The sequence below is a fragment of the Bombus bifarius genome, unplaced genomic scaffold, assembly GCF_011952205.1.
Source record: "Bombus bifarius isolate JDL3187 unplaced genomic scaffold, Bbif_JDL3187 scf7180000008376, whole genome shotgun sequence".
Lineage (NCBI taxonomy): Eukaryota > Metazoa > Arthropoda > Insecta > Hymenoptera > Apidae > Bombus > Bombus bifarius.
In genome coordinates, this window is record NW_022884626.1 from 27,507 (window position 1) to 42,774 (window position 15,268).

General features: G+C 43.0%; 1 protein-coding gene across 4 annotated transcripts in view; it reads right to left on the reverse strand.

Moving 5' to 3' along the window:
- Positions 1-1,892: 1,892 nt before the first annotated feature.
- The window catches only part of LOC117212785 (L-allo-threonine aldolase), a 52,255-nt gene continuing 38,879 nt past the window's right edge, over positions 1,893-15,268 (reverse strand). For all 4 annotated transcript variants that reach the window (XM_033457818.1, XM_033457817.1, XM_033457821.1 and 1 more), the window contains one exon: positions 1,893-2,418. In XM_033457818.1, the coding sequence (XP_033313709.1) occupies positions 1,952-2,418 (467 nt within the window). In that variant the 3' untranslated portion in view covers positions 1,893-1,951. The remainder of the gene's footprint in view (positions 2,419-15,268) is intronic.

Genomic DNA, 15,268 nt, shown 5'->3' on the forward strand with positions numbered 1-15,268 from the left:
CTATATCACTAAGCTATAATATTTTACCAAATGTCCCACTGGACAAATTGTAAAATCCAAGTAAATAAATAAAAAAAAAAAAAAAAGAAAAGAACCTTCTTTGCCAACGAAGATATAATTAAAACAGAAATTAAAGCGGAGCTGGTTAAAATCTGATAAGTTTTGATTCACGTTGTGGCACGCTAATTTTCTGAAGGAAACCTTGGTTCTTTCATACCAGGAAGTTCGGTTTCATATTTTTATACAGCGTTGATAAACGATAGCTTCTCGTATAAGAGCGACGAGGATAGACGATAATTTCTTCTTTGCTTCGCTGTTGACATTTACAAATTACAGACGATAGTAATTGGTCAATGAATGTTGGGAAATTCTGTGAAGATGAAATACTCAAATTATACTCATATGGAGAAAGGTGCAGCAAAATGGCGCCTATATAACTCAAGAAACGCATGTAAGAAACGAACATAAAATGAAATGTTAATCGAAACGAGCTGTAGCGGCACGCGAGCAGGATAATTCAAATCCTGCTGTTGCTTTGCTTCGGAGTATCAAGACCGTTAGGTCACAAGTATTGTAAGGAGTAACGAACTGCGAGTAAAACAATGTCGCCGCTACTTACAGCCGTCAAACGCAGTCGAGTTACAAAGAAACAGTAGAAATAAACAGACGCAATCACGAGCGATGGAGTTCATCGAACAGAGTCGAAGCATTTTGACGCATAAACCAGCATCACTGCGATCTACGAAGTTTCTCTGAGTGTCTAACGAGCATTTATTCCGTGACCTAAAATTGTACCAGCGGACTCGCAATTTATCCGTAATTAATTATTCAATCGAAAATATATTTAACGGATTGTCTTCGTTATTTCGCTACATCAGAAACAGACTTATCCTCCACAGAACTTACCAGGCGACCCAGTATACCGTCTGTTTGTGAAGAGCTGTCGATTTCGAATAGGACAGAATTTTTGATAAGATATATTCGAAGGATGTGTTGGAAGGAGACGTCAATTTCTCCCTTGAAAATATGGAGAATAAAAGCCACGAGGAGATTAGAATTTAGCTCGAGAATAAATCAAATCGCAGCTTAGCTTGTAATACAAATAATTGTTCACAGCAGCGGTTGAATGCCTTTTGTACTTTAAATTTGAATAGAAATGAAATAAAATAAAAAAATGTATTTCAATACTTAACGATCTCATAACGAGATTGCAACGTAAAAATTGTTGGTGGCAGAAGGTAGAATTCCCACATCTCACGAGGATTCTCCGGCCGGCTAACGATCCAACGGCAACTTCACGATTACTGTTTCTCTTGGGGACGGGCCGACGTTCACCAGACATCCTGCCCGCCTCAATATAATCCGCTGGGCGACGCGATGTCTCAGCAATTGGTCCACTAGGTCGCGCACGCCTGGCAGACGGGCCTTTCTGGCAAACATCTTCGCAAACTTTCGTGGCATCAACCGAATCGAACTGAGTAGATCTGATGCTTTTCTATGCTTCAGTCGGTTAAAAAAACGTTGTAACCTATTGCGTTTTGTTGCAAAAGAATATCTCTGTCTCAAAAACTAGCATTTTCGAAATGTGTTAGCACAGCGATGAGCATATCTGGTGTTAGATTTTTGACCTTCGTATGGTACGCCATGGGCTGCGCAAACATCTCCCAACTGAGCGTTTTACATTCTTTAAAACGAATGATGAAATCTTTGGAAAAGGGAATATAATAAAATATCTGCTTCTAAAGCGCGTAGGCCAAATAATAGGGAATTTTTGTTTTCAGATTTATTCTTTTAGATGTTTTTCTCAGATTAGATTTGGTCGATTTGGAAAATCATTTATCATGAGGAGAGGGGGAGGCTGATTGAGAAAGGTTTGATATAACAAAAAGGAATTATGCGTATCCCAATAAATATATTTTAGATAACAATTAGGCACCCTTGACTATAATAATTAGAATTTAGGATCTAACTTTTTAATAACGGATGTAACCTTTTTAATAGCTAACATCAAATCATCGTCTGTAATTTCGAAAGAAAATACAAACCTGATAAGTGAATCGGTCAATCCCAAACACTTGACGACAACGTGTTCGTTCTCGGCATCATCAAATTCTAGCAAACAATGAATGAACTTCGTTGTGTCAATGGTATCAGATTCGATGTTCAGGAAAACAATATTTGTCTGTACAGTACTCAAATCAATCGAAAATATAGACGACTGGATTTCATTTAGCGCAGATGCAAAAGCGTAAGCCCTTCTATGATCGTGAACTAATTTGGGGATATTTTCAAGAGCTACAAGCCCAGCTGCAGCAAGAATACCAACTTGTCTCATATCCCCACCAAGTACTTTCCTGATTCTCCTTGCACTAGTGATAAAATCTTTAGTTCCACACAGAAGAGAACCTACAGGAGCACCTGAATTAAAATAAATATGTTTTAAATTAAAAATAGCTTTACGATTTTGTTTATAATTCAAATTTTGCTTATCTTAATGCAATAATATATAATATAATTTCATTATAATATGATATAATATAATATAATATAACCTCAATTTTCGTTTGTGATATGTGATGTATTTCATGGAAACGCGTTTTATGCTACACTACATATAGTGATTTGATTTATTTAACACTTTGAATGCCATGTCAGTTTTACAAGAGTTTGGCCGTGGCGCCACGATGAATATTTTATTATCCAATACATATAATGTTGAAATATTACCTACAAGAGGTATGTTATGATGTATAATCATCATTAATGTAGTATCGTGGACGAAAAGCCTAAGAGATATCGGGCGAACTATAAACAATGTCGCGAGAAAGTCCAAGTACCGACAGGCCCAACGATGTATCGTCGGTCCTTCGATCGAATAGTTACGCCGAAAAGGCCTACGTGACTCTGGCCACGATCGGTTGCGGAGCACGTGCGTGGTGGGGCTAAGAAAATAGACAAAGAGACGCTAAGGGAAAAAGACGAATTAACGATGAGTGTTGGTCGAGAAGCAGAGTTTGCGAGTGGCGTTGCCGAGAGAGTGTTGATGGCATTTTGTGAAAGTCGAATCTTTATCTAGTTATTTAGTTGTGCTGTTTTCTGTACGTTTGGTGTGAATAGTTCAGGTTGAACAACAATTAACATCCGATTAACATCTGTATCATCCATTCCTTGTAAATATATTATATCACGATATTAATGAATTTATCTCACTGAACCCACTGCGTCGACATCTCGCGACCACGGCCGTTCGAGGGTGGACCGCCAGGCCCCCGGACGTGTTTCTACGCCTGGCGATGGAACAGGAGACAGGAGGAGGACAACAGGAGGACAACCGGAGGACAACCGGAGGACAACAGGATGGAAACGGCGGAGGAATCTCCGAGGAGGGTGACAAGACGTTCGCTAAGAACCGCGGACAGGCCGGAAGGCGTCTTTCTCGCACCAGCAATGCTGGACGAAGGCACGTCACCGATGGCAGGAGGATCACGGGCGCGAGCGAGGTCCGACGACGAGGATTCGGCCGCCTCGATCACCTCGCGCTCGGCTTCGGCGGCGTCCAGGGGGAAGAAGAGGAGAATAACAGCCACAACCCCGGAGGTGTCCGAAGAGTTAGAGATGCAGATGAGGACGAGCTCCCCGGCAGACATCAACGCGGGCCTGACGATGCACGTGTCCGAGATAATGCACGTCGCGACGACGTCGTCAAACCTCAAGGGGACCTACATCAGATCCTTGAAGAACGCGGCGAGCTACATCACCGCCGCCTGGAACACGGAATCCTCGAGGAGGACGAGGCCAGCGCGAGACACCGACAACGTAGACACGAGACTGTCCGTGCTGGAAGAGTAGAACGCAGCCCTCCGCCAGGAACTGAGGAGACTGGCTGCTCGCGTCCATGAGTGCCCGCGATGCACCGACGCGACGCCCGAATACGACCGTCCTCCGCGGGAAGGCGGAAACGACAGGACGCGTCTAGACGCCCTGGAAAGAGTAGTCCGAGAACTAGGATCCTACATTCTCAGAACCATAGAGGAACGATTCGGGGGCACACGATGGCAACACACCCCCGAAGCACGACCGAGCAAGGACCGCTCCGTCGATCCCTGCGCTGCCCAAACGACGTCGCCTGGAGTTCTGTCCGGCGTGGGCGGAACCACGACGCGTCCTACAGCTCGAAATCGGCGAGAGCTTAGCCCCCGAAGCGGTCGTCGCGGCCATGCTCAGAGGGCGCCAGGAGTTCGCCGCCGTCCGCACTTACTGCGAGCAGGTCATGCTGGCGAAGGAGCGGGCGGAAAGAAACCGGGAACGAGCCCGCGATCCGTCCAGGACATCGCAGCACCCGAGGAACACAACGCGCCACAGGGGTGCGACGCCGCCACCGTCGCCGCCGCGGCCACCGTAGGAGCGCGAAGAACCAGGAAGAGGCGTCAGGGGGTGGGGTCCCCAAAGATGACGCAGCAGGAACGAGGCGTTAGGGGGCGTGGTCCCCCCCTAGCGGTCCAAGAAGAGCAGGACGCCTCCCTTCGACGAAAGGAGAGATAGACGCCCGGGGGTAACCGGTAGTAATTCGGGAGAGATCCCGGGTGCATCTCGACTCAGGCGTCAGGACAGGCCACCGTGGAGTTTTAGTCGATAAGAGTCCGACACTACCCGCTAGCGGGTGTCCATGAGGATTTCTCCACGGAAAAAAAAAAAAGGTTGGCAAAGCAGCTCAGTAGGGGAACCGGACTGCCTAGCACGGCGGCTCCGGCGACGAGACGCGGTGTGACGTAGCTGCAGATCGCTCATCTATCGCACATCGCTATATCGTATTATAATAAATAAATTAGTACAGATCACGTACCAGACAGAAGGTGTAAGATTTATACTCATAATATATATCTGCAAATTCTGCTGAATACGGCTTAATAAAGGACAATGTTTTCATGATTATCACAGTAAAGGAAACTACAAACAATAATGGTAAATATAACCAAGAAATTTTGAGAAAGAATTTCGTTTAAGAAGATGTTTACATTCTTTTGTGTCGTTCCCAAAAATGTTCGGGAACACTGATCAGGTCCATTCCAGTGCTCCCGCTCAATTAAATCGTAATGTTAAATTGTAGGTAACATATAATGTGGTCTCATTTTAATGGCGGATGTGACTAATTAAAATCATAACAAAATTGGAATATTTTCCATTATTTTATATTCGCTTATTGTACACCGGAAGAACACATTAATATAGTAACATAATTATATAATAATCTTTGACACATTGTTATCTGACAATAATATTAAGAGAATAATTAGCGTTTTATAATAATAAAAAAATGTAACATGTGTAGAATAATGCAGTAACATTTCGATACCTAGCACCTTTGACTACTGCTTTATTATAATTGAAATGTTCGGAAGTATAAGTAACCTTCATTACGCTGCAATAATTTTGCATAAACTAGAAATGCAAGTAAGAAGAAGGAAACAAAACGACTGTAGACTATGGAACCAGATAATCACAGTCGGAGAACGCTCTACTTCCATTTTCATTATTATTTTAATCCTCATTTTCTCAGAAGTTCTTGTCTGCATTCACCATACACTTGTATATGTCTTATCTGTAGCGGCACGCGAGCAGGACAATTGAAATCCTGTTGTTGTTTTGTTTCGGAGTATCATGACCGTTAGGTCACAGGTATTGTAAGGAGTAAACGTTGGAAAAATTCCGTGAAAATAAACGGGAATTGCCAAAGATAGTCAAAGATCGAAAGGACAAAATGACTCTGTTTTCAAGCAAATTTAATATTTCGAATCAAATTTCTTTTGCGGTGTATAAATGCAAACCAACAAAAAAAGTGTTTGTGCTGAGTTCCATGCATAAAGCGATAGAAATTGGAAAAAGCAATAAACGTATACCGAAAACGATTAGATTTTATAATGATACAAAATTTGGAATGGAAGTTGTAAACCAGATGACAAGGAAACACGTCGTGAAGTCAAAATCTTGTAGGTGGCCCCTCCAAGTATTTTTTAACATTTTGGACCTAGCTGGAATAAATGCCTGGATTTTGTATAAAGAAACAACAGGTGAAAATATTTCAAGACAGGAATTTTTATTCCAATTAGCTACAGAGCTCGCTGTTGAGTATACAGAATCGTGGGAAGAAAATCATGCTATAAAACTATCAACAAGTTCAGATACATTATCACGAAAAACTTGACAAGTGAGAAATTGTAAAGGTTACAAAACTACGAAAATCTGTCCAACATGCGGGAAATATGTATGCGGCAAATGTACATTTGATAATAAGATAATTTGTAAAAAATGCAGCGGAGTTGAATAAGATATCTGTATATAAATTAAAGTGTAATTTTATTTAAGCCTAGAATTGAAATTAATTAAAAGTAAATTTGGACGAAATTTCCTGACAGATCATCATTTTATATACGAATAGGTAATACGAAATGTCGGTAGGTTTAGTGTTAACATGTCAATGTAAAAAGAAGGTAATCGTAGGAGCATTACGAAGCATTGATTGAAAACGAAAACAGTAAAATAACTTCACTACACTTCGCAGATTTTCCATCTTTCACACAATTAAAATCTCTTTACCGGGTTCCTACTCTTAGATCAGTCGCCTCCTTAATCAATATAAAGTTGTCAGAGTAAAATGTAATTAGTACGTGTTAATTCACTGCATACCCAAGTATGACTATTAAGTGCATAATACACTGTAATAAAAAGAAAGTTAATAGTTCTGTTACGTCTCAACCTTCCTGTTTTCCCTATAATCTGAGTTGTGACTTGTGAATTTACGTGACACTGCCGTCGTCCGGTAATAGTTGCTGCCGAATGCTTCCACCAGTAGAATCGCGATGAGATTGAGCAAAAATGAGGTGAGAGGATGGAAACGTTTCATGCACGATGCAAACATGTAGGTGTATCGGACTCGATGACTTGTGCATACTATGCAGAAGTAAGTTACCAAGCAAAAGCTGATCACGCAGTCCGACGACGAAAAAAGGGCTAGGACTATAAATCGCTGAAGAAGAACTGATGAACGCCATGAAAAGGATTGACTCAAGGAAAGAAGATAGCGTCATCTGGTGACCCTGATATACTACGAAGGTCCTAACGGAGCAGCGATCCAGACAGCACTATCCAATAAAATCAATAGATCTGGAAATCTTCCGGCCGTATGGAAGGTGGCGAGGGTGGTCTACTAGCGGAACCGGGAAAGAATCCGTTACTTCCGTCATCCTACAGACCCATTAGTATCTTACCAGCATTGAGCAAGATGTGGAAACACACCTTTATGATGCCCATCGAAAGGAACAGGGAGAGACGTATCTAGAGACTCCTACCATGTGGAACAGTTTGGATACAGAGAAAAAAGGAGCACGATTGAGACGTCCTTGGTAGAGTTTTGTTGGATTGCGGATTCATATCGGAAAGGGAGCCTGATGTGCGTTCTTGTCGCCCAGGACGTCTGAAACGCCTTCTACATTTTAAGATGAAAGAAGATTATATAAGTAATCGACGCATTTTATTACATGACTACCTTTCGGACAGAAGAATTTTAGCTTACTGCGGCGACAGTATAGTCAGAACAAATATACACACAGAAGTCCCACAGGGATCGATCGTACAGGGCCCATTGCTGCTGAATAACTTTTACGACGGCCTGCACCATATAAAGGACTTGGACGGCATAGCTTTCGATGACTTGGCCGTAGTTATTACGATGAGAAAGCTACAAGACATCGATGATAGGATTTGGAAAGCCACGAAAGTCATCACAGAATGGTGCGCGGACACGGGCCCTCATCGGGCCCAAGGTAATACTGAAATTATACTGTTGACAGGGAAGCGCGTCCCGAGAATGATGAAATAATTGCACGCAAAAACAAACCAAAAGCACAGTGATATATTCTGATGTTTCATTGGACAACGCTAGGACGTATTCTCTTCATTCCGAGCAGGTGTGCGGCAAGGCAGAGGCGTTCGTTAGCGTCATTAGAAACCTGTTGTCGAACGTAAACGGTTCCAACAGCTCCATTAGGATGCTGTACTATGGGTAGTATGGGGATGGGAGTCGGTGGTACTTTACGCTGCATCAATATGGGCATCTGCGCTGAGCTATCAAGAAAATAGCTAACATAAAGTGACACACGCGGTCCTATGCGTGGTGACCGGCAGTATGCCCATACCTATTAAGGCCAGGCTGCGAGAGAAAAAATAATCATTTAAGTGTCTCTATTACGAAAAGATACGGAAAAGTTAGTTTTCTCAAGTTTGGTATCTTCCGTTAGCAACTTTCTCTCAAGGGCAGTTAGCACCCTTCCTCACCCACCAACCTAGAAAATTAGCCAATTGACAGCGAAGTCTATTTCCTTTACTCTCCTAATGAAAATTTGTCCTTAACAAATCAGCTTTATTCCTTTCTTTAGACCCACTCATCAGCCTTTCTTCCGCCACAATATCGTCACTGAACTTGACTGATTTTCCATCTTAGATCAGTCGCCACCTTAATTTAGATAAAGTTGTCAGAGTAAAGTAATTTGTACGTGTCAGCTCAGTGTATACTCTATTGTGACTATTAGGTGGATAATAATGTGCAACAAAAAGAAAGTTAATAATTGTGTTTCGGCTCAACCTTCTTGTTTTTATATAATCTGAGTTGTGACGTGATTTTATGTGACAGCGGCGGCGGTGCTGGCGGAGTTTCCCCCGTTTGAGCTGTCCTGCGGTGTCATGAGTCTGTTGGGTGCGGTTGACCCTGCAGGTACCGACGTTAGAGTCCAGGCGCGACAGAACCTGCCAGAAAGTTGGTGGGTAAGCCCCAATAAGACAGCGGCCGCGTACGGACATAGAGTTGTCGAGGTTATCCTGCCAAACTGGGCGTTTAGTTGCACTTCGTGCCATCGAAGAGAGAGGATTGTCATAGTGCTAGGCGGGGGTGGGGGGAGGCTCGTGAGTATGTTCTCGCGGTTCCAGGGCCGCTCCTGATGCGCTTCGGAGGGTTATCGTGGAGGTTTTAGCCGGTATGAATCCGGCACTACTAAGCCGGGCGCGAGGTGTCTATGAAGGTACCGTTCACGCAAAAAAAGAGAAGGATCGAGAAGAGTGTTCCGGCGAGCGCTATAACGAAAGTTGAAACAAGCGTTGCAGCAGTTGAAACAAGCAATATTGTAAACTATAAGCTATAGATCGTTAAGTTTGTAGCGGCACGGGAGGAGGAAAAATTCAAATCTTATTGTTGTTTTGTTTCGGAGTACCATGACCGTTAGATCACAGATATTGCAAGGAGTAACGAACTCCGAGCAAAACAATGTCGCCGCTACTTTCAACCGTCAAACGCAGTCGAGTTCAAACTTTCCGACTGTACCCCTACCAGTATAAATAAACAAACGAAATGACGAGCGACAGAGTGCAGCGATCGCAGCATAAGCATACCGACGCATCATGCGTGTATACGGAGTCTCTTGACACGCGTATTTATTTCGTAAACTTATTATACCTGGACTTGTGCTTTGTGTCAAAGTATTATCCGTAATAAATTGCTCACAAACATACAGACAGTAATTCGTGATATTTGATAAGATACATCCTCTACAAGTTTTTAACACTAAACCTACCGGTGCGGTCTTTTAGACCGTTTCCAAAACTTCTACTCAAATTTAAACATATTTAAACGTTATCATATCGCTTCATATTTCGCGACTTTTCCTAAAACATGCATATATTTTTCGGTATTTATTTCTAGTTTGCTTTTTTCTTTCCCAAGAAAAATTTGTACTTTGCCTTGCCTACCGTGAGCGGTCAATTCGACCGCTCGATGGAATATTCTATTTATTCTTAAAATAAATACAATCAGTGCAAAGAAAAAGCTATATCAAGATCAGTCAAAATCAAAGGCTATATCGAGGTCAATTAGTAATAACAAATAATAACAACTGTTACACACGTAACCTTGTTATAAACCATAATTCGTCCCTCAATCAAGAAGTCCACTCAGTCCCATATAACGACCTTAAGGAACCACCATAAAATTTAGAATTTTTATAACCAATTATTTCAGACATTTTAAAAGTCGAAAAGTTTTTTAGAGTTATTGCTCTAGAAATGACGAGCGACAGAGTGCAGCGATCGCAGCATAAGCATACCGACGCATCATGCGTGTATACGAAGTCTCTTGACACGCGTATTTATTTCGTAAACTTATTATACCTGGACTTGTGCTTTGTGTCAAAGTATTATCCGTAATAAATTGCTCACAAACATACAGACAGTAATTCGTGATATTTGATAAGATACATCCTCTACAAGTTTTTAACACTAAACCTACCGGTGCGGTCTTTTAGACCGCTTCCAAAACTTCTACTCAAATTTAAACATATTTAAACGTTATCATATCGCTTCATATTTCGCGACTTTTCCTAAAACATGCATATATTTTTCGGTATTTATTTCTAGTTTGCTTTTTTCTTTCCCAAGAAAAATTTGTACTTTGCCTTGCCTACCGTGAGCGGTCAATTCGACCGCTCGATGGAATATTCTATTTATTCTTAAAATAAATACAATCAGTGCAAAGAAAAAGCTATATCAAGATCAGTCAAAATCAAAGGCTATATCGAGGTCAATTAGTAATAACAAATAATAACAACTGTTACACACGTAACCTTGTTATAAACCATAATTCGTCCCTCAATCAAGAAGTCCACTCAGTCCCATATAACGACCTTAAGGAACCACCATAAAATTTAGAATTTTTATAACCAATTATTTCAGACATTTTAAAAGTTGAAAAGTTTTTTAGAGTTATTGCTCTAGAAATGACGAGCGACAGAGTGCAGCGATCGCAGCATAAGCATACCGACGCATCATGCGTGTATACGGAGTCTCTTGACACGCGTATTTATTTCGTAAACTTATTATACCTGGACTTGTGCTTTGTGTCAAAATATTATCTGTAATAAATTGCTCACAAGCATACAGACAGTAATTCGTGATATTTGACAAGATACACCTTCTACATTACTTCTACATAAGTGCATTTCAACACAGAGTATGCGAACCGGCTCAAGGAACGGATGGAGAAGGTCAGGTCGCATCAGGCTACGCGTCATGGCGAAAGAAAAATCTTCATTTTTAAGGAATTGGAAACGCCGCCTTATGTTTTCTTGCGTCATGACGCCATAAGAGGCCCTTTACAGCCTCAGTTCGACGGACCGTACACGGTCATAAAACACCTAGAGAAAAATTATATTATTAGAATAAACGATCGCGACGTAACGGTTTCCATAGATCGTTTAAAACCGGCGTTCGGCGTCCCAGATAATATTGAAGAAAAGACCGCCGAACCGCGGGATATTCTTATTCCGGTGAAGCAAGAGAATGCGCGCGAGGAAAACAGCGCAGACAACGACAAAACATAAGAAAAGAAGTACAAGATATAGGTATGTTACGCGGTATGGACGTAAAGTTCGTTTTCCCGACCGGTTCCAAGCAGGTCTTAATATGTCGGATTCAGTTTCTCGGAGATAACGTGTATTTATTCCGTGACAGTGTATTGTACCAGGACTTGCAATTTGTGCGGAACTAATTCTCACATACAAAATATATTTCACGAATTGCATACGACAATAATTCGTCTATATCATTTCGCGATACTGGAATAGACCTATCCTCCACATTGGTGACCCCGACGCGATCGAAGATGGCGAAGCAAAACGCTACACTTATAGCCCTGCAACCAATCCACGTGTCTCCGATGAAGCCGCAGAAGATATCATTTTGGTTCTCCTTATTGGAGAGACAGCTCGAGGCAGCGGAAGTCAAGAGAGAGACAGATAAAGCCACCATTCTGCTCGGGTGCCTCGAACCAGAGTACTTGGAGCGACTAGATAATGTTGATTTGGATTCCTCGGTCGGCAGTCAGTATGACCGGTTAAGGGAGGAGCTGATACGGAGTCTGGCCGAATCCGACAGCGAAAAGGTAAAGAAGCTAGTAAAAAAAGAGCTGATGGGGGACAGTAGGCAATCCCAATTATACCATGATCTGAGGAAGCTGGCCAGTCCCTTGGCCTCGGAGAAGGTCATCTTTATTCTATGGAAAAACCGGAACCCGTATCGCGACATATGGGGCTATCACCTTGTCCCTCGATCTGCCCTTGCGTCGAGATTTTAAGTGGCGTTTTCTGATAGCCGACGTGAAAACGCTCATCATCGGTGTCGACTTTTTGGGCCATTACGGGTTACTCGTCGACCTGCGAAACAGGCGACTCCTGGACAAGAGTACCCAGCTGTTTACAAGGGGATCCGCAGCTGAGACCGACGTAGGATCCATTAGGACCATCGACACGGAATCCCCGTACCATCGATTATTAACAGAATTTCCGGCGTTGACTCGACCATCCGTCTTCAGGCGAAGTACGATAAAGCACGGAGTGCAGCATCATATCTGCACGATACCTGGAAGCCCCGTCCACGCGAAACCACGCCGTCTAGCCCCCGATCAACTCAAGCAGGCAAAGGCAGAATTCGAAATTCAATTCCTTGGCTATACCGTTACCGCGGAGGGAATAAAACCTCTGGCTGAACGCGTTGGAGCGATTATGAAAGTACCGCGTCCCACTACTATTAAAGAACTACGAAGATACCTCGGCATGATTAACTTTTATCGACGTTTCATACCGAGGGTCGCGCAAATACTGCAACACCTCAACGATTTGTTAAAAGGCACTACGAAGTACAACGCGATTATTGAGAGATTCGAGAAATCCGAAAAGAGCTTCCACGAGTCGAAGCGCGCCTTAGTTAACGCGACAATGTTAGCGCATCCGACTCCTGGCGCGCCCGTTAGCCTCGTGGTCGATGCTTCCGATTACGCAATAGGAGCGGTACTCCAACAACGCGTCAATGATACCTGGCAGCCTTTAGGTTTCATGACGAAATCCTTATCCCTCGCGCAACGAAAGCAGAGCGCGTACGACCATGAATTACTTGCGATGTACACGGCGGTAAAGCGACTCAAACACACTGTTGAAGGGAGAGATTTCGCGATTTACACGGATCATACACACCCCTGATATATGAGTTTGAGCAAAATCCTGACAAATGTTCGCCAAGACAATTCCGTCAGCTCGACTATGTGGGATAATTTACGACAAATATCATATTATCAATAAACATTAGCAGAAGCGCAAGCGGATGCCGCAGAGCCACGTCAAATTATTAAGTCAGGCTCTAGCGCGCTGAAATTGAAAAAAATACAATTTCCCGATCAGGACGTTGGAATTTATTGTGATCTTACAAACGAAACGCGACCGTATGTACCGGAGCCGTTGCGTCGCACTGTATTTCACTCGTTGCATGGTCTTTCCCATCCCGGAATACGTGCTACGCAGAAATTGGTGACAACACGTTTCGTGTGGTCGTCCATCAATAAAGATTATCGAAATTGGACGCGACGGTGTATACCATGTCAACGCTGCAAAGTCACCAGGTACGTATCCTTGCAGGTCGGAACGTTCAAAACGGTAGCGGGCCCGTTCGGGTATATCGAATATATATATATTCGATATTGCCTAACGTGTATCGATCTTTTCACGCGTTGGCCCGAAGCTATTCCCATTGTCGACATGGAAGCGGCAACCGTTGCTTCGGCCCTCCTTAATACTTGGATAGCACGTTTTAGCGTACCTTTAAGAATCACGACCAACCAAGGACGCCAATTTGAATCACGGTTGTTCGAAGAGTTGTGCCAGTTGCTCGGCGCCAAACATATACGCACGACCGCCTATCATCCCGCGACCAACGGGATGGTAGAGCGGCTACACAGACAGTTAAAAGCGGCGATAAAGTGCCACGGCACGAGCAACTGGGTCGAGGTTCTGCCAATAGTATTGTTAGGCATCCGAACCGCGATAAAGCATAAAGACTTAAACGCAACGGCCGCCGAAATAATCTACGGCACCGACATACGATTGCCGGCGGAATTTTTCAGTAAAACTAAGCAGCAAGCCAACACGAAGTATGCGAAACGGCTTAAAGAACAGATGGGGAAGGTCAGGCCGCATCCGGCTACGCGTCATGGCGAAAGAAAGATCTTCGTTTTTAAGGAATTAGAATCGTCCCCATATGTTTTCTTGCGTCATGACACCATAGGAAGCGCTTTACAGCCTCAGTTCGACGGACCATACAAGGTTATCAAACGCCTCGAAAAAATTATATTATTAGAATAAACGATCGCGACGTAACGGTTTCCATAGATCGTCTAAAACCGGCGTTCGGTGTCCCAGACGTTATTGAAGAGAAGACCGCCGAACCTCGCGATATACTTATTCCGGTGAAGCAAGCGAATGCGCACGATGAAAACAGCGCAGACAGTAGTAAAACAACGCCAAAAAGCACTAGTAATAGGTATGTTACGAGGTATGGACGTAGAGTTCGTTTTCCCGACGGGTTCCAGGCAGGTCTCGACTAGACGCCTTAATATGTCGGATAGGTGTAAAGATAGTAAGATAGCGACGACAAGACAAACTTCGTATATATCCTAAAAAAATTTTAACGTAAACGTTATCACTGGAAGGGGGGTAATGTAGCGGCACGCGAGCAGGACAATTCAAATCCTGTTATTGTTTTGTTTCGGAGTATCATGACCGTTAGGTCACGGGTATTGCAAGGAGTAATGAACTCCGAACAAAACAATGTCACCGCTACTTTCAACCGTCAAACGCAGTCGAGTTCAAATTTTCCGACTGTCCCCAGACCAGTATAAGTAAACAGACGAAATCACGAGCGTGAAGTTCATCGATCGCTGCAGAAGCATTATATCGTACCAGGACTTGTAATTTGTGCTGAACTAATTTTCATATACGAAATATATATAACAAATTGCATACGACAGCAGTTTGTCCATTTTATTTCGCGATACTTGAATAGACCTATCCTCCACATATCGACTCAACCGGACCCCGCAGTTTTTAACCATAAAATGACTTAGTCTCAAAGCATAGTCTGTCGATGTTCATCGGTTACATTACATGAGATACCGAGAAACAAGAGATTGTTAGATATTCAACACGATCATTCGATAACTGATGACTGAGTGAAAGGAATGCAACAGCGTCGTTCAACAAGAAGAAAGACAATTCCGAGGTTAGTGAGAAGTCACAAGGAACGTAATGAAACAACTGTAAGGGAGATGGCACAAGCGGCGAGTGGGTCGACTCATGATTTAATTCATCACGAGAGCTCGATTGAAAGCTTGAATCTTTAAAGG